The sequence below is a fragment of the Oncorhynchus gorbuscha genome, linkage group LG15 (genome assembly GCF_021184085.1).
Source record: "Oncorhynchus gorbuscha isolate QuinsamMale2020 ecotype Even-year linkage group LG15, OgorEven_v1.0, whole genome shotgun sequence".
Lineage (NCBI taxonomy): Eukaryota > Metazoa > Chordata > Actinopteri > Salmoniformes > Salmonidae > Oncorhynchus > Oncorhynchus gorbuscha.
The window spans coordinates 81,319,827-81,339,775 of NC_060187.1; the positions used below are offsets into that span (position 1 = coordinate 81,319,827).

The 19,949-nt window shown below is 48.6% G+C and overlaps 1 protein-coding gene across 1 annotated transcript in view; it reads left to right on the top strand.

Annotated features, from left to right (window-relative positions):
- The window catches only part of LOC123998200 (histone-lysine N-methyltransferase ASH1L-like), a 32,659-nt gene that overhangs the window by 10,561 nt on the left and 2,149 nt on the right, over positions 1-19,949 (top strand). Inside the window, exons 3-10 of the mRNA XM_046303225.1 lie at positions 4,140-4,455; positions 4,767-4,940; positions 5,535-5,626; positions 15,931-16,004; positions 16,174-16,219; positions 16,465-16,600; positions 16,711-16,874; positions 19,300-19,394. Coding sequence (XP_046159181.1) covers positions 4,140-4,455; positions 4,767-4,940; positions 5,535-5,626; positions 15,931-16,004; positions 16,174-16,219; positions 16,465-16,600; positions 16,711-16,874; positions 19,300-19,394 — 1,097 coding nt within the window. The remainder of the gene's footprint in view (positions 1-4,139; positions 4,456-4,766; positions 4,941-5,534; positions 5,627-15,930; positions 16,005-16,173; positions 16,220-16,464; positions 16,601-16,710; positions 16,875-19,299; positions 19,395-19,949) is intronic.

Consider the following 19,949-nt stretch of genomic DNA (forward strand, 5'->3'; position numbering starts at 1 on the left):
CTGTCTACCTGGATGGCTGGCTGGCCAACATACTGTACACTGTCTGCCTGGCTGGCTGGCTGGCTGGCCAACATAATGTATACTGTCTGCCTGGCTAGCTGGCCGGCCAACATACTGTACACTGTCTGCCTGGATGGCTGGCTGTCCAGCATACTGTACACTGTCTGCCTGGCTGGCTGGTAGGCCAACATACTGTACACTGTCTGCCTGGCTGGCTGGCCAACATACTGTACACTGTCTACCTGGATGGCTGGCTGGCCAACATACTGTACACTGTCTGTCTGCCAGCCTGTATAGCCAACATACTGTACACTGTCTGCCTGGATGGCTGGCTGTCCAGCATACTGTACACTGTCTGCCTGGCTGGCTGGCTGTCCAACATACTGTACACTGTCTGCCTGGCTGGCTGGCCAACATACTGTACAAGTTCTGTCTGCCTGCCTGTATGGCCAACATACCGTACACTGGCTGGCTGGCTGGCTGCCTGGCTGGCCAACATACTGTACACTGTCTGCCTGGCTGGCTGGCTGGACAACATACTGTACACTGTCTGCCTGGCTGGCTGGCTGGCCAACATACTGTACACTGTCTGCCTGGCTGGCTGCATGGCCAACATACTGTACACTGTCTGTCTGCCTGCATGGCCAACATACTGTACACTGTCTGTCTGGCTGCCTGCATGGCCAACATACTGTACACTGTCTGTCTGCCGGCCTGCATGGCCAACATACTGTACACTGTCTGGCCAATGTACTGTACACTGTCTGTCTGGCTGCCTGGCCAACATACTGTACACTGTCTGGCTGGCTGCCTGCATGGCCAATGTACTGTACACTGTCTGTCTGGCTGCCTGCATGGCCAACATACTGTACACTGTCTGTCTGGTTGCCTGCATGGCCAATGTACTGTACACTGTCTGGCTGGCTGCCTGCATGGCCAACATACTGTAAACTGTCTGGTTGGCTGCCTGCATGGCCAACATACTGTACACTGGCTGGCTGTCTGCCTGGCTGGCCAGCCAACATACTGTACACTGTCTGCCTGGCTGGCTGGCCGGCCAACATACTGTACACTGCCTGTCTACATGGCCAACATACTGTACACTGTCTGCCAGGCTGGCTGGCTGGCTGGCTGGCTGGCCAACATAATGTATACTGTCTGCCTGGCTAGCTGGCTGGCCAATCAATATACTGTACACTGTCTGCCTGGCTGGCTGGCTGGCCAACATACTGTACACTGTCTGCCTGGCTGGCTGGCTGGCCAACATACTGTACACTGTCTGCCTGGATGGCTGGCTGGCCAACATACTGTACACTGTCTGTCTGCCTGCCTGTATGGCCAACATACTGTACACTGTCTGCCTGGGTGGCTGGCTGTCCAGCATACTGTACACTGTCTGCCTGGCTGGCTGGCTGGCCAACATACTGTACACTGTCTGCCTGGCTGGCTGGCTGGCCAACATACTGTACACTGTCTACCTAGATGGCTTGCTGGCCAACATACTGTACACTGTCTGTCTGGATGGCTGGCTGTCCAGCATACTGTACACTGTCTGCCTGGCTGGCTGGCTGGCCAACATACTGTACACTGTCTGCCTGGCTGGCTGGCCAACATACTGTACAAGTTCTGTCTGCCTGCCTGTATGGTCAACATACTGTACAATGTCTGGCTGGTTGGCCAACATACTGTACACTGTCTGCCTGGCTGGCTGGCTGGCCAACATACTGTACACTGTCTACCTGGATGGCTGGCTGGCCAACATACTGTACACTGTCTGCCTGGCTGGCTGGCTGGCCAACATAATGTATACTGTCTGCCTGGCTAGCTGGCCGGCCAACATACTGTACACTGTCTGCCTGGATGGCTGGCTGTCCAGCATACTGTACACTGTCTGCCTGGCTGGCTGGTAGGCCAACATACTGTACACTGTCTGCCTGGCTGGCTGGCCAACATACTGTACACTGTCTACCTGGATGGCTGGCTGGCCAACATACTGTACACTGTCTGTCTGCCAGCCTGTATAGCCAACATACTGTACACTGTCTGCCTGGATGGCTGGCTGTCCAGCATACTGTACACTGTCTGCCTGGCTGGCTGGCTGTCCAACATACTGTACACTGTCTGCCTGGCTGGCTGGCCAACATACTGTACAAGTTCTGTCTGTCTGCCTGTATGGCCAACATACCGTACACTGGCTGGCTGGCTGGCTGGCTGGCTGCCTGGCTGGCCAACATACTGTACACTGTCTGCCTGGCTGGCTGGCTGGACAACATACTGTACACTGTCTGCCTGGCTGGCTGGCTGGCCAACATACTGTACACTGTCTGCCTGGCTGGCTGGCTGGCCAACATACTGTACACTGTCTGCCTGGCTGGCTGGCTGGCTGGCCAACATACTGTACATTGTCTGCCTGGCTGGCTGGCTGGCCAACATACTGTACACTGTCTGCCTGGCTGGCTGGTCGGCCAACATACTGTACACTGCCTTGCTGGCTGGTTAACATACTGTACACTGTCTGCCTGGCTGGCTGGCCGGCCAACATACTGTACTGTCTGCCTGGCTGGCTGGTCAACATACTGTACACTGTTTGCCTGGCTGGCTGGCCAGCATACTGCACTGCACACTGCCTGGCTGGCTGGCTGGCCAACATATTGTACAGTGCACTGCCTGGCTGGCTGGCCAACATACCGTACTGTACACTGCCTGGCTGGCTGGCCAACATACTGTACTGTACACTGCCTGCCTGGCTGGTCAACATACTGTACTGTACACTGCCTGCCTGGCTCGCCAACATACTGTACTGTACACTGCCTGCCTGGCTGGCTGGCCAACAGACGGTACTGTACACTGCCTGGCTGGCTGGCCAACATACTGTACTGTACACTGCCTGGCTAGCTGGCTGGCCAACATACGGTACTGTGCACTGCGTGGCTAGCTGGCTGGCCAACATACGGTACTGTACACTGCCTGGCTGGCTGGCCAACGTACTGTACTGTACACTGCCTGGCTGGCTGGACAACATACTGTACACTGGCTGGCTGTCTGCCTGGCTGGCCGGCCAACATACTGTACACTGTCTGCCTGGCTGACTGGCCGGCCAACATACTGTATACTGCCTGGCTACTTGGCCAAAATACTGTACACTGTCTGCCAGGCTGGCTGGCTGGCTGGCTTGTTGGCCAACATAATGTATACAGTCTGCCTGGCTAGCTGGCTGGCCAATATACTGTACACTGTCTGCCTGGCTGGCTGGCCGGCATACATACTGTATACTGCCTGGCTACATGGCCAACATACTGCACTCTACACTGCCTGGCTGGAAAACCCCTAGAAGGAAAGGCTGCTCAGTCAGTGTTAATGTTGGGTAATTTTGGAAATATGGGAAGAAAGGACATACTTGAGGAGAAGTGACGGATAGAGGGATGGCGGGGGACTGATAGTGAGGGAGGATAGAGAGGGAGGGCAGAGGGAGGGAGGTAGAGCGTTGTTTTTGAGAGGGGAGGATGGATTTGTTTGGCATTCGCACATGATCTAACCAGACACATATGTGACTGAGCACACACACACACAGCCCACACACACATTCTAATGTATAATTTGTGTGTGTGTGGGTGTTTGCATGTGTGTGGGTGTTTGCGCGTGCGAGTGTATGTGTGTGTGTATACCAGAGGGGGCTTGTGGGAGGAGATATAGGTGGACGGGCTCTTTGTAATGCCTGGAATGGAATCCGTGGAATGGTACCAAACACATCAAATACATGGAAAGATTGACTCTGTTCCAATGATTCTATTCCAGCCACTACAATGAGCCCGTCCTCCTAAAGCTCATTCCACCAGCCTCCTCTGGTGCATACTGTGCATGTGTGTGTGTGTGTGTGTGTGTGCTTGACTGCTTGTTGTGATTCCCAGAAGGGGAGTATATGATTTGAGGGGAATACCAGGCAGCAGTGCAAAGGAAGTGTAGAGTCACCCCATCTGCTGCTGTTTCAGTTACTGATACATATACACCTCTCCTCTCTCTCTCTTCCCCTCTCTTTATTTCCCAATCATTCCCGTTCTCCTCCCTCTGTCTCCCACCTCTCTCTCATCTCTCTCTCTCGCTCCCTGTCCTTGCGCCACTGACTTCTCTCTGGACTCAAGACCCACACTATGACCTGAGCAGAAGGCAACTGAAGTGGCTGAGAACCAGTCAACGTTTTGGGGCTAAGAGAGGGCCTGGACGACCCAGGAAGAACCTTCTAGCCTCCCCTTTGGTTTCCCCCTTCCTCTCTCCTACAAGCCAACCAAACCCTCCAACTGAGACGGACGACCAGAACAGAGACAGAAACAGAGGAAGAGGAGGAGGAGATTCAGTACAAGAGGTGATTGAAGCTGTGATTCAGAGCCAGAGGAGGAGAAGACGGAAGAGGAGGCACATTGAGAAAGAGGAGGTTGAGCATCCATCCTGTCTCCAAAGGTAAACCGTCAGAACTCACCCTTATCCCAACTGACCCAGCGAGTGCCCTCGCAGATGGTCGCAAAGTTTAACGCAACAACATTTCACTCCCACAGCGATCAAAGCGTTACTGAGAAAGTCTAGAAAAGGCATGCTATTTTACATACCCTGCAACTAGCTGCTAGATGTGCCCTGAAGACTTAATACTTCACACAGACAACGTATATTAACACATGGTTGACAGCACTGTGTGCTAAGCCAGTGCCCTTTCTCTCTCTTTTTCTTTCTCTCTATCCTATCTCTCGCTCTCTCACTTTATTCCTTCCTCTTAGTTCTGGTGAAGGTGAATTAGTCACCCACACCCCCTCCATATGCACAGGCCAATCAGAGCTAACCCAAACTCCATCCCTAACCCCGGCCAGCCAATCAGATAAGGGAGCTGACCAGCTGCCTAGGAAGAGGTTTCAGAGGGCGGGGCTCTACTCAGATGACTACAAAACTACAGAGTGAGTTATCATGCACCCGTTCATACAAACTAACTTCACATACTCTGAAATGATTTCACAAATGGTTTGTATTCTTTATTTTAATTTTTTAACCCCCTTTTTCTCCCCAATTTCGTAGTAACCAATTGTTAGTAATTACTATCTTGTCTCATTGCTACAACTCCCGTACGGGCTCAGGAGAGACGAAGGTTGAAAGCCATGCGTCCTCCGAAACACAACCCAGCCTAGCCGCACTGCTTCTTAACACAGCGCACATCCAACCCGGAAGCCAGCCGCACCAATGTGTTGGAGGAAACACCGTGCACCTGGCTACCTTGGTTAGCGCGCACTGCGCCCGGTCCGCGCTGGTGCGCGATGAGACAAGGATATCCCTACTGGCCAAACCCTCCCTAACCCGGACGACGCTAGGCCAATTGTGCGTCGCCCCACAGACCTCCCAGTCGCGGCCGACTGCGCCTGGTCGCGAACCCAGAGTCTCTGGTGGCACAGCTAGCGCTGCGATGCGATGCAGTGCCCTAGACCACTGCACCACCCGGGAGGCCTAAATGGTGTGTATTCTATTAATTCCATTGTGTAAATGTGTCTCTTCCCCAGTCCCTCCTCTCAGAACCAGCTGAACAGAGAGAGACTGGAATATACACCAGGACAACAAGATTACAGCCTCCTGCCTGCTCCCATACATGTTGGTGAGTGAGTTTTTATTTAAAAGAAATTGATTTCACCTTTATTTAAACAGGTAGGCCAGTTGAGAACAAGTTCTCATTTACAACTGCGACCTGGCCAAGATTAAGCAAAGCAGTGCAACACAGACAACAACACAGAGTTACACATGGAATAAACAAACGTACAGTCTCTCCAAGATGGCGTAGCAGTCGAACGTCGTGTCGTGTCCCTTGTATATATCGTTTTTTATATTTTTTAAACATATTTTTCTTGGCATATCTTTTAAAACATTTTGTTAAACCTCAACTTCTAAATACTCTCCTGCAACCCGCCTCACCCAATGTAGCTATTTTCTTCTAAAGTACTTATATCTACTTTGGATCCGAAACCCCTCAACTGAAGCTAGCCAGCTAGCTACCAGCTATCAGTCAGCAAACCATTGCTAGCGGGCTTCAGCTAACCGGTCATCAGCTAACCTTTAGCTCAGAAAGCTCTCGCCAGTTCGAACAACGCGATTTTTAATTTGTTTATACCTTCCGGTAACCTGCCTCACCCAATGTGATACGGAATCGCCATTATTTTTAATTTTTAGAACACACTCAAGAACATCCAGAAGCTAACCAGCTAACTAGCTACAAGCTATTTAGTCATTGTTAGCCACTGCTAACTGTTTTGTAAACCTGGATAACCCTCGCCAGTCCAGCTTCCCTGCCCCATCTACCGCTGCCCCCCTGGACACTGATCACTTGGCTACATAGCTGATGCGTGCTAGACTGTCCATTAATCACGGTACTCCATTCTGCTTGTTTATGTTTTATCTGTCGGCCCCAGCCGCACTCAGGCTCTGTGTGTAGTTAATCCGACCCCCCCTGCCTAGCCTACGCCATTTTACCTGCTGTTGTTGTGCTAGCTGATTAGCTGTTGTGGCTCACCTACTGTTTTAGCTACTGTTTTAGCTAGCTCTCCCAATTCAACACCTGTGATTACTGTATGTCTCTCTCAAATGTCAATATGCCTTGTATACTGTTGTTCAGATTAGTTATCATTGTTTTAGTTTACAATGGAGCCCCTACATCCACTCTTCATACCCCTGATACCTCCTTTGTCCCACCTCCCACACATGCGGTGACCTCACCCATTACAACCAGCATGTCCAGAGAAACAACCTCTCTCATCACCCAGTACCTGGGCTTACCTCCGCTGTACCCGCACCCCACCATACCCCTGTCTGCGCATTATGCCCTGAATATATTCTACCATGCCCAGAAATCTGCTCCTTTCATTCTCTGTCCCCAACGCTCTAGGCGACCAGTTTTGATAGCCTTTAGCCGCACCCTCATACTACTCCTCTGTTCCGCGGGTGATGTGGAGGTAAACCCAGGCCCTGCATGTCCCCAGGCACCCTCATTTGTTGACTTCTGTGATCGAAAAAGCCTTGGTTTCATGCATGTCAACATCAGAAGCCTCCTCCCTAAGTTTGTTTTACTCACTGCTTTAGCACACTCTGCTAACCCTGATGTCCTTGCCGTGTCTGAATCCTGGCTCAGGAAGGCCACCAAAAATTTGGAGATTTCCATACCCAACTATAACATCTTCCGTCAAGATAGAACTGCCAAAGGGGGAGGAGTTGCAGTCTACTGCAGAGATAGCCTGCAAAGTAATGTCATACTTTCCAGGTCCATACACAAACAGTTCGAACTACTAATCTTGACAATTACTCTCTCCAGAAATAAGTCTCTCACTGTTGCCGCCTGCTACCGACCCCCCTCAGCACCCAGCTGTGCCCTGGACACCATTTGTGAATTGATTGCCCCCCATCTAGCTTCAGAGTTTGTTCTGTTAGGTGACCTAAACTGGGATATTCTTAACACCCCTTCAGTCCTACAATCTAAGCTAGATGCCCTCAATCTCACACAAATCATCAAGGAACCCACCAGGTACAACCCTAAATCTGTAAACAAGGGCACCCTCATAGACATCATCCTGACCAACTGGCCCTCCAAATACACCTCCGCTGTCTTCAACCAGGATCTCAGCGATCACTGCCTCATTGCCTGTATCCGCTACGGAGCCGCAGTCAAACGACCACCCCTCATCACTGTCAAACGCTCCCTAAAACACTTCTGTGAGCAGGCCTTTCCAATCGACCTGGCCCGGGTATCCTGGAAGGACATTGACCTCATCCCGTCAGTTGAGGATGCCTGGTCATTCTTTAAAAGTAACTTCCTCACCATTTTAGATAAGCATGCTCCGTTCAAAAAATGCAGAACTAAGAACAGATATAGCCCTTGGTTCACTCCAGACCTGACTGCCCTCGACCAGCACAAAAACATCCTGTGGCGGACTGCAATAGCATCGAACAGTCCACGCGATATGCAACTGTTCAGGGAAGTCAGGAACCAATACACGCAGTCAGTCAGGAAAGCTAAGGCCAGCTTCTTCAGGCAGAAGTTTGCATCCTGTAGCTCCAACTCCAAAAAGTTCTGGGACAATGTGAAGTCCATGGAGAACAAGAGCTGCCCACTGCACTGAGGCTAGGTAACACGGTCACCACCGATAAATCCATGATTATCAAAAACTTCAACCAGCATTTCTCAACGGCTGGCCGTGCCTTCCGCCTGGCTACTCCAACCTCGGCCAACAGCTCCCCCCCCCCCCCGCAGCTATTCGCCCAAGCCTCTCCAGGTTCTCCTTTACCCAAATCCAGATGGCAGATGTTCTGAAAGAGCTGCAAAACCTGGACCCGTACAAATCAGCTGGGCTTGACAATCTGGACCCTCTATTTCTGAAACTATCCGCCGCCATTGTCGCAACCCCTATTACCAGCCTGTTCAACCTCTCTTTCATAACGTCTCAGATCCCCAAGTACTGGAAAGCTGCCGCAGTCATCCCCCTCTTCAAAGGGGGGAGACACCCTGGACCCAAACTGTTACAGACCTATGTCCATCCTGCCCTGCCTATCTAAGGTCTTCGAAAGCCAAGTCAACAAACCGGTCACTGACCATCTCGAATCCCACCGTACCTTCTCCGCTGTGCAATCTGGTTTCCGAGCCGGTCACGGGTGCACCTCAGCCACGCTCAAGGTACTAAACGATATCATAACCGCCATCGATAAAAGACAGTACTGTGCAGCCGTCTTCATCGACCTTGCCAACGCTTTCGACTCGGTCAATCACCATATTCTTATCGGCAGACTCAGTAGCCTCGGTTTTTCAGATGACTGCCTTGCCTGGTTCACCAATTACTTTGCAGACAGAGTTCAGTGTGTCCAATCGGAGGGCATGCTGTCCGGTCCTCTGGAAGTCTCTATGGGGGTGCCACAGGGTTCAATCCTCGGGCCGACTCTTTTTTCTGTATATATCAATGATGTTGCTCTTGCTGCGGGTGATTCCCTGATCCACCTATACGCAGACGACACCATTCTATATACTTCCGGCCCGTCCTTGGACACTGTGCTATCTAACCTCCAAACGAGCTTCAATGCCATACAACACTCCTTCCGTGGCCTCCAACTGCTCTTAAACGCTAGTAAAACCAAATGCATGCTTTTCAACCGTTCGCTGCCTGCACCCGCACGCCTGACCAGCATCACCACCCTGGATGGTTCCAACCTTGAATATGTGGACATCTATAAGTACCTAGGTGTCTGGCTAGACTGTAAACTCTCCTTCCAGACTCATATCAAACATCTCCAATCGTAAATCAAATCAAGAGTCGGCTTTCTATTCTGCAACAAAGCCTCCTTCACTCACGCCGCCAAACTTACCCTAGTAAAACTGACTATCCTACCGATCCTCGACTTCGGCGATGTCATCTACAAAATTGCTTCCAACACTCTACTCAGCAAACTGGATGCAGTTTATCACAGTGCCATCCGTTTTGTCACTAAAGCACCTTATACCACCCACCACTACGCTCTAGTCGGCTGGCCCTCGCTACATATTCGTCGCCAGACCCACTGGCTCCAGGTCATCTACAATTCCATGCTCGGTAAAGCTCCGCCTTATCTCAGTTCACTGGTCACGATGGCAACACCCATCCGTAGCACGCGCTCCAGCAGGTGTATCTCACTGATCATCCCTAAAGCCAACACCTCATTTGGCCGCCTTTCGTTCCAGTTCTCTGCTGCCTGTGACTGGAACGAATTGCAAAAATCGCTGAAGTTGGAGACTTTTATCTCCCTCAACAACTTCAAACATCTGCTATCTGAGCAGCTAACCGATCGCTGCAGCTGTACATAGTCTATCGGCAAATAGCCCACCCATTTTTACCTACCTCATCCCCATACTGTTTTTATTTATTTACTTTTCTGCTCTTTTGCACACCAATATCTCTACCTGTACATGACCAACTGATCATTTATCACTCCAGTGTTAATCTGCAAAATTGTAATTATTCGCCTACCTCATTCCTTTTGCACACAATGTATATAACTCCACTTTTTTTCTTCCTATTGTGTTATTGTTAGTGGAATTTCTAAATTCCTGTATGTTTTGTAGCCAAAACCAAATTCGCACTCATTCTAATTCATTAATGAGTTCATTCATCTAGTTCATTAATTATGCATGAAGTAGATTGAGACCAGTCTTAAAAGCCAAAGGTAACAGCGTTTATTTCAAGAGAGTACTGCCACATACACATATTTCCACAGGTTATAAACTGAAAATGACGTCAGCGTTTTCTAAACGTTCTATCTATTTCACAAGTAGAGGGGCCCTCTAGCTCTCGAGCCTTCGCGTTATCAGCACGAAGTCAAGGTCAGTCAGTATAAATCAGCATCCTAGACAGTCTGGAGATCGGCCGTTCCTGCCACCTGGAGATTGTACAATGAATGAACTAAGGAACAGACCTTCATTGTTACTAAACTCCTGACTACATTATATACAATTGGGAATGGGAGCAAGAGAGAAAATTCATATGTACAGTACATTATAGCATTTGGACTAGTCAGTTCTGATTGGAATGTATACATAATTAGTCATTTCAACCATTTACATTTAAGTCATTTAGCAGACGCTCTTATCCAGAGCGACTTACAAATTGGTGCATTCACCTTATGACATCCAGTGGAACAGCCACTTTACAATAGTGCATCTAAATCTTTTAAGGGGGGGGTGAGAAGGATTACTTTATCCTATCCTAGGTATTCCTTTAAAGAGGTGGGGTTTCAGGTGTCTCCGGAAGGTGGTGATTGACTCCGCTGTCCTGGCGTCGTGAGGGAGTTTGTTCCACCATTGGGGGGCCAGGGCAGCGAACAGTTTTGACTGGGCTGAGTGGGAACTGTACTTCCTCAGTGGTAGGGAGGCGAGCAGGCCAGAGGTGGATGAACGCAGTGCCCTTGTTTGGGTGTAGGGCCTGATCAGAGCCTGGAGGTACTGAGGTGCCGTTCCCCTCACAGCTCCGAAGGCAAGCACCATGGTCTTGTAGCGGATGCGAGCTTCAACTGGAAGCCAGTGGAGAGAGCGGAGGAGCGGGGTGATGTGAGAAAACTTGGGAAGGTTGAACACCAGACGGGCTGCGGCGTTCTGGATGAGTTGTAGGGGGTTAATGGCACAGGCAGGGAGCCCAGCCAACAGCGAGTTGCAGTAATCCAGACGGGAGATGACAAGTGCCTGGATTAGGACCTGCGCCGCTTCCTGTGTGAGGCAGGGTCGTACTCTGCGGATGTTGTAGAGCATGAACCTACAGGAACGGGCCACCGCCTTGATGTTAGTTGAGAACGACAGTGTAATTTCCTCTAACAGTGGTGTGGATTTTTTATATTCCGTCTCTCACAGTTGAAGTGTACCTATGATAAAAATTACAGACCTCTACGTGCTTTGTAAGTAGGAAAACCTGCAAAATCGGCAGTGTATCAAATACTTGTTCTCCCCAATGTAGCTGCAGGGGGTGCGGAGCTGTTGGCCAGAGTTGGGGCGCCGACAGAGATGGCCGCCTCGCTTCACGTTCCTAGGAAACTATGCAGTTTTTTGTTTTTTTACGTGTTATTTCTTACATTAGTACCCCAGGTCATCTTAGGTTTCATTACATACAGTCGAGAAGAACTACTGAATATAAGATCAGCGTCAACTCACCATCAGTACGACCAAGAATATGTTTTTCGCATAGCGGATCCTGTGTTCTGCCTTTCAAACAGGACAGCGGAATGGATCCCATGCTGCGACCCCAAAAAACGACTCCGAAAAAGAGGGAAACGAGGCGGTCTTCTGGTCAGACTCCGGAGACGGCCACACCGCACACCACTCCCTAGCATTCTTCTTGCCAATGTCCAGTCTCTTGACAACAAGGTTGATGAAATCCGAGCAAGGGTAGCATTCCAGAGGGACATCAGAGACTGTAACGTTCTTTGCTTCACGGAAACATGGCTCACCGGAGAGACGCTATCCGATGCGGTGCAGCCAACGGGTTTCTCCACGCATCGCGCCGACAGAAACAGACATCTTTCTGGTAAGAAGAGGGGCGGGGGCGTATGCCTTATGGCTAACGAGACATGGTGTGATGAAAGAAACATACAGGAACTCAAATCCTTCTGTTCACCTGATTTAGAATTCCTCACAATCAAATGTAGACCGCATTATCTTCCAAGAGAATTCTCTTCAATTATAATCACAGCCGTATATATCCCCCCCCCCCCAAGCAGACACATCGATAGCTCTGAACGAACTTTATTTAACTCTTTGCAAACAGGAAACCATTTATCAGGAGGCTGCATTCATTGTTGCTGGGGATTTTAACAAGGTTAATCTGAAAACAAGACTCCCTAAATTTTATCAGCATATCGATTGCGCAACCAGGGGTGGGAAAAACCTTGGATCATTGTTACTCTAACTTCCGCGACGCATATAAGGCCCTGCCCCGCCCCCCTTTTGGAAAAGCTGACAACGACTCCATTTTGTTGATCCCTGCCTACAGACAGAAACTAAAACAAAAGGCTCCCACGCTGAGGTCTGTCCAACGCTGGTCCGACCAAGCTGACTCCACACTCCAAGACTGCTTCCATCACGTGGACTGGGATATGTTTCGTATTGCGTCAGTTAACAATATTGACGAATACGCTGATTCGGTGTGCGAGTTCAGTAGAACGTGCGTTGAAGATGTCGTTCCCATAGCAACGATTAAAACATTCCCTAACCAGAAACCGTGGATTGATGGCAGCATTCGCGTGAAACTGAAAGCGCGAACCACTGCTTTTAATCAGGGCAAGGTGTCTGGTAACATGACCGAATACAAACAGTGCAGCTATTCCCTCCGCAAGGCTATCAAACAAGCTAAGCGTCAGTACAGAGACAAAGTAGAATCTCAATTCAACGGCTCAGACACAAGAGGCATGTGGCCGGGTCTACAGTCAATCACGGACTACAGGAAGAAATCCAGCCCCGTCACGGACCAGGATGTCTTGCTCCCAGGCAGACTAAATAACTTTTTTGCCCGCTTCGAGGACAATACAGTGCCACTGACACGGCCTGCAACGAAAACATGCGGTCTCTCCTTCACTGCAGCCGAGGTGAGTAAGACATTTAAACGTGTTAACCCTCGCAAGGCTACAGGCCCAGACGGCATCCCCAGCCGCGCCCTCAGAGCATGCGCAGACCAGCTGGCCGTTGTGTTTACGGACATATTCAATCAATCCCTATACCAGTCTGCTGTTCCCACATGCTTCAAGAGGGCCACCATTGTTCCTGTTCCCAAGAAAGCTAAGGTAACTGAGCTAAACGACTACCGCCCCGTAGCACTCACTTCCGTCATCATGAAGTGCTTTGAGAGACTAGTCAAGGACCATATCACCTCCACCCTACCTGACACCCTAGACCCACTCCAATTTGCTTACCGCCCCAAATAGGTCCACAGACGATGCAATCTCAACCACACTGCACACTGCCCTAACCCATCTGGACAAGAGGAATACCTATGTGAGAATGCTGTTCATCGACTACAGCTCGGCATTCAACACCATAGTACCCTCCAAGCTCGTCATCAAGCTCGAGACCCTGGGTCTCGACCCCGCCCTGTGCAACTGGGTACTGGACTTCCTGACGGGCCGCCCCCAGGTGGTGAGGGTAGGCAACAACATCTCCTCCCCGCTGATCCTCAACACTGGGGCCCCACAAGGGTGCGTTCTGAGCCCTCTCCTGTACTCCCTGTTCACCCACGACTGCGTGGCCACGCACGCCTCTAACTCAATCATCAAGTTTGCGGACGACACAACAGTGATAGGCTTGATTACCAACAACGACGAGACGGCCTACAGGGAGGAGGTGAGGGCCCTCGGAGTGTGGTGTCAGGAAAATAACCTCACAATCAACGTCAACAAAACTAAGGAGATGATTGTGGACTTCAGGAAACAGCAGAGGGAACACCCCCCTATCCACATCGATGGAACAGTAGTGGAGAGGGTAGCAAGTTTTAAGTTCCTCGGCATACACATCACAGACAAACTGAATAGGTCCACTCACACAGACAGCATCGTGAAGAAGGCGCAGCAGCGCCTCTTCAACCTCAGGAGGCTGAAGAAATTCGTCTTGTCACCAAAAGCACTCACAAACTTCTACAGATGCACAATCGAGAGCATCCTGGCGGGCTGTATAACCGCCTGGTACGGCAACTGCTTCGCTCTCAACCGCAAGTCTCTCCAGAGGGTAGTGAGGTCTGCACAACGCATCACCGGGGGCAAACTACCTGCCCTCCAGGACACCTACACCACCCGATGTTACAGGAAGGCCATAAAGATCATCAAGGACAACAACCACCCGAGCCACTGCCTGTTCACCCCGCTATCATCCAGAAGGCGAGGTCAGTACAGGTGCATCAAAGCTGGGACCGAGAGTCTGAAAAACAGCTTCTATCTCAAGGCCATCAGACTGTTAAACAGCCACCACTAACATTGAGTGGCTGCTGCCAACACACTGACACTGACACTGACCCAACTCCAGCCACTTTAATAATGGGAATTGATGGGAAATGATGTAAATATATCACTAGCCACTTTAAACAATGCTACCTTATATAATGTTACTTACCCTACATTATTCATCTCATATGCATACGTATATACTGTACTCTATATCATCGACTGCATCCTTATGTAATACATGTATCACTAGCCACTTTAACTATGCCACTTTGTTTACATACTCATCTCATATGTATATACTGTACTCGATACCATCTACTGTATCTTGCCTATGCTGCTCTGTACCATCACTCATTCATATATCCTTATGTACATATTCTTTATCCCCTTACACTGTGTATAAGACAGTAGTTTTGGAATTGTTAGTTAGATTACTTGTTGGTTATTACTGCATTGTCGGAACTAGAAGCACAAGCATTTCGCTACACTCGCATTAACATCTGTTAACCATGTGTATGTGACAAATAAAATTTGATTTGATTTGGAAAGCATGGCCAGCTGTAGAGAAATACTAATTGAAATGATCAATTATCATGGATTTATCGGTGGTGACAGTGTTTCTTAGCCTCATTGCAGTGGGCAGCCGGGAGGAAGTGCTCTTATTCTCCATGGACTTTACAGTGTCCCAAAACTACAGGATGCAAATTTCTGTTGGAAAAATCAAGCCTTTGCTTTCCTAACTGACTGCGTGTATTGGTTTGTGACTTCCCTGAAAAGTTGCATATCGCAGGGACTATTCGATGCTAGTGCAGTCCGCCACAGGATGTTTTTGTTCTGGTCAAGGGCAGTCAGGTCTGGAGTGAACCAAGGCTATATCTGTTCTTAGTTCTACATTTTTTGAAAGGTGCATGCTTATTTAAGATGGTGAGGAAATTACTTTTAAAGAACAACCAGGCATTCTCTACTGATGGGATGAGGTCAATATCCTTCCAAGATACCCGGGCCTGGTTGATTAGAAAGGCCTGCTCGCAGAAGTGTTTTAGGGAGCATTTGACAGTGATGAGGGGTGGTCGTTTGACTGTGGACCCATAGCGGATGCAGGCAATGAGGCAGTGATCGCTGAGATCCTGATTGAAAACAGCAAAGGTGTATTTGGAGGGCAAGTAGGTCAGGATAATATCTATGAGGGTGCCCATGTTTTGGGATTTAGGGTTGTACCTGATGGGTTCTTTGATCATTTGTGTGAGATTGAGGGCATCTAGCTTAGATTGTAGGACTGCCGGGGTGTTAAGCATATCCCAGTTTATGTCAGCTAACAGAACGAAGTGTGTGTGTGTGTGTGTGTGTGTGTGTGTGTGTGTGTGTGTGTGTGTGTGTGTGTGTGTGTGTGTGTGTGTGTGTGTGTGTGTGTGTGTGTGTGTGTGTGTGTGTGTGTGTGTGTGTGTCAGGTTTTTAACACCCCCATTTCTCTCACAGGGAAGTACCTAAGAATGAGACGTATTGACTTTCAGTTGCCCTTTGATGTCATGTGGCTCTTCAGGCACAACCAGGTGTGTAACACACACACACACACACACACACACACACACACACACACACACACACACACACACACACACACACACACACACACACACACACACACACACACACACACACACACACACACACACAGAATAAACTCACTCACTTGAATGACTATGTCTCTGTGTGTTCCAGCTCCACAAAGAGCCAGATGTTCCTCAGACCAGAGAGATCTCATCCTGTGAGTACCCTAAAGTCACAGAGTACGCTAAAGTCAGAGATGGCTCCTGCATGTGCATACGGTGCATACCGTACACAACGTTTATACTGTAGTGTGTACATCAATACTTGACTTCAACATGACTTACCACCCTACTTGGTTGGGGGGGGGCATCCCACTGTTGCAGTGACACGTTGAAAGTGTTCAGTCTGTGTGGAGGGGTCCATACCTCATTTTCTCTCCGTCTGTCTTTGTTTTCCTCCCAGACCAACCAAAAGAGAAGAGCCTGTCCAGTCACCAGACAGGGGTGTCCCTCCCTCCCTCTCCCCAGGAGGAGTGTTCCAGTCCCAGTAGGAAGATGTTTCCCTACCTGGACATGGAGCCTATGACCACCAGTGACAGGTAAAGACAGAAGACAACCCGCCATGTCAATACACATGGACGTACAGACTAGTAGTTTGTGTGCATTTATCAAAATAATGATCTTATTTATGTATTTGTTTGATTGTCAGGGTGTTCGTCCTGAAGCACCGCGTGTTCCTTTTGAGGAACTGGGAGAGGGTCAGAGACAGACAGATACGCCTGAGGAGGGGGAGAGAGGGGGAACGAGAGAAAGATGGAGGAGGAGTTTCCAGCTATGTAGCTACTGGAGACAACAACAGCCACATCATGTCAGGTCCATGAAGCAAGTGTGTGTGTTAGTTTAAGTTTTTGTAGGTGTGTGTGTGTGCTCGCACGCCTGTGTGTGTGCACCTGTGTGTCAGTGTGTTTTATTTTAAATGTGTTCATTGTCTTTCAGTAGTATTGTACTGAGTGTATGTTTATATGGACATAGTTGTGTGCGTGTTCATCTCAGTGCTCAGTTTAGCTCTCTGTTTTACAGTATTTATTGAGCCATATCATATTCAGCATTACACACACAGCAGTTTTCCAACCACAGAAATAAGTGCTTTCCCATTTCTGTCATCTCTTCACTGCAGTCCATGAACATCCAGCTAGGTTCAGCTTTCCCCATAAACTATCAACCAAAATGTATTTCCATCAAACAGTCTCCAGCAAAGAACACATACATACATACATACATACATACATACATACATACATACATACATACATACATACATACATACATACATACATACATACATACATACATACATACATACATACATACATACATACATACATACATACATACATACATACATACATACATACATACATACATACATACATACATACATACATACATACATACATACATACATACATACATACATACATACATACATACTTTGCGACCTTTTGCCGCATTTCAGGCTTCAAACATAAAGATATAAAACTGTATTTTTTTGTGAAGAATCAACAACAAGTGGGACACAATCATGAAGTGGAACGACATGTATTGGATATTTCAAACTTTTTTAACAAATCAAAAACTGAAAAATTGGGCGTGCAAAATTATTCAGCCCCCTTAAGTTAATACTTTGTAGCGGCACATTTTGCTGCGATTACAGCTGTAAGTCGCTTGGGGTATGTCTCTATCAGTTTTGCACATCGAGAGACTGAATTTTTTTCCCATTCCTCCTTGCAAAACAGCTCGAGCTCAGTGAGGTTGGATGGAGAGCATTTGTGAATAGCAGTTTTCAGTTCTTTCCACAGATTCTCGATTGGATTCAGGTCTGGACTTTGACTTGGCCATTCTAACACCTGGATATGTTTATTTTTGAACCATTCCATTGTAGATTTTGCTTTATGTTTTGGATCATTGTCTTGTTGGAAGAAAAATCTCCGTCCCAGTCTCAGGTCTTTTGCAGACTCCATCAGGTTTTCTTCCAGAATGGTCCTGTATTTGGCTCCATCCATCTTCCCATCAATTTTAACCATCTTCCCTGTCCCTGCTGAAGAAAAGCAGGCCCAAACCATGATGCTGCCACCACCATGTTTGACAGTGGGGATGGTGTATTCAGGGTGATGAGCTGTGTTGCTTTTACGCCAAACATAACGTTTTGCATTGTTGCCAAAAAGTTCAATTTTGGTTTCATCTGACCAGAGCACCTTCTTCCACATGTTTGGTGTGTCTCCCAGGTGGCTTGTGGCAAACTTTAAACAACACTTTTTATGGATATCTTTAAGAAATGGCTTTCTTCTTGCCACTCTTCCATAAAGGCCAGATTTGTGCAATATACTGATTGTTGTCCTATGGACAGAGTCTCCCACCTCAGCTGTAGATCTCTGCAGTTCATCCAGAGTGATCATGGGCCTCTTGGCTGCATCTCTGATCAGTCTTCTCCTTGTGTGAGCTGAAAGTTTAGAGGGACGGCCAGGTCTTGGTAGATTTGCAGTGGTCTGATACTCCTTCCATTTCAATATTATCGCTTGCACAGTGCTCCTTTGGATGTTTAAAGCTTGGGAAATCTTTTTGTATCCAAATCCGGCTTTAAACTTCTTCACAACAGTATCTCGGACCTGCCTGGTGTGTTCTTCATGATGCTCTCTGCGCTTTTAACGGACCTCTGAGACTATCACAGTGCAGGTGCATTTATACGGAGACTTGATTACACACAGGTGGATTGTATTTATCATCATTAGTCATTTAGGTCAACATTGGATCATTCAGAGATCCTCACTGAACTTCTGGAGAGAGTTTGCTGCACTGAAAGTAAAGGGGCTGAATAATTTTGCATGCCCAATTATTCCGTTTTTGATTTGTTAAAAAAGTTTGAAATATCCAATAAATGTCGTTCCACTTCATGATTGTGTCCCACTTGTTGTTGATTCTTCACAAAAAAATACAGTTTTATATTGTTATGTTTGAAGCCTGAAATGTGGCAAGAGGTCGCAAAGTTCAAGGGGGCCGAATACTTTCGCAAGGCACTGTACATACATACATACATACATACATACATACATACATACATACATACATACATACATACATACACACACACACACACACACACACACACACACACACACACACACACACACACACACACACACACACACACACACACACACACACACACACACACACACACACACACACACACACACAAAATACCATCCATGGGCACTAAGGTTCTTTCCTCTCTCTCTAGGTCGACAAATGGCGGTGAAGAAGAATGTTGTGTGGACTAGTGAGCCCCTTCGTGATCCCCAGTGCCCCCATAACCCCCTCAGAACCACGCCCCAGGTGAGTGCTCTCCTCTGAGTGTTCTCCTCTGAGTGCTCCCGTCTGAGTGCTCCCGTCTGAGTGCTCCCGTCTGAGTGCTCTCCTCTGAGTGCTCTCCTCTGAGTGCTCTCCTCTGAGTGCTCTCCTCTGAGTGCTCTCCTCTGAGTGCTCTCCTCTGAGTGTTCTCCTCTGAGTGCTCCCCTCTGAGTGCTCCCCTCTGAGTGCTCTCCTCTGAGCGCTCTCCTCTGAGCGCTCTCCTCTGAGCGCTCTCCTCTGAGCGCTCTCCTCTGAGCGTTCTCCTCTGAGCGTTCTCCTCTGAGCGTTCTCCTCTGAGCGCTCCCGTCTGAGCGCTCCCGTCTGAGCGCTCCCCTCTGAGCGCTCTCCTCTGAGTGCTCTCCTCTGAGTGCTCTCCTCTGAGTGCTCTCCTCTGAGTGCTCTCCTCTGAGTGCTCTCCTCTGAGTGCTCTCCTCTGTACTGTAGCTGTAAATATATTCACTCATTAGTGTCTCCCATGAGGGCTGTCTTGAAGTATTCATATGGAGTTCTTTGTCTGTGTCACTAATTCTTATAACTAAC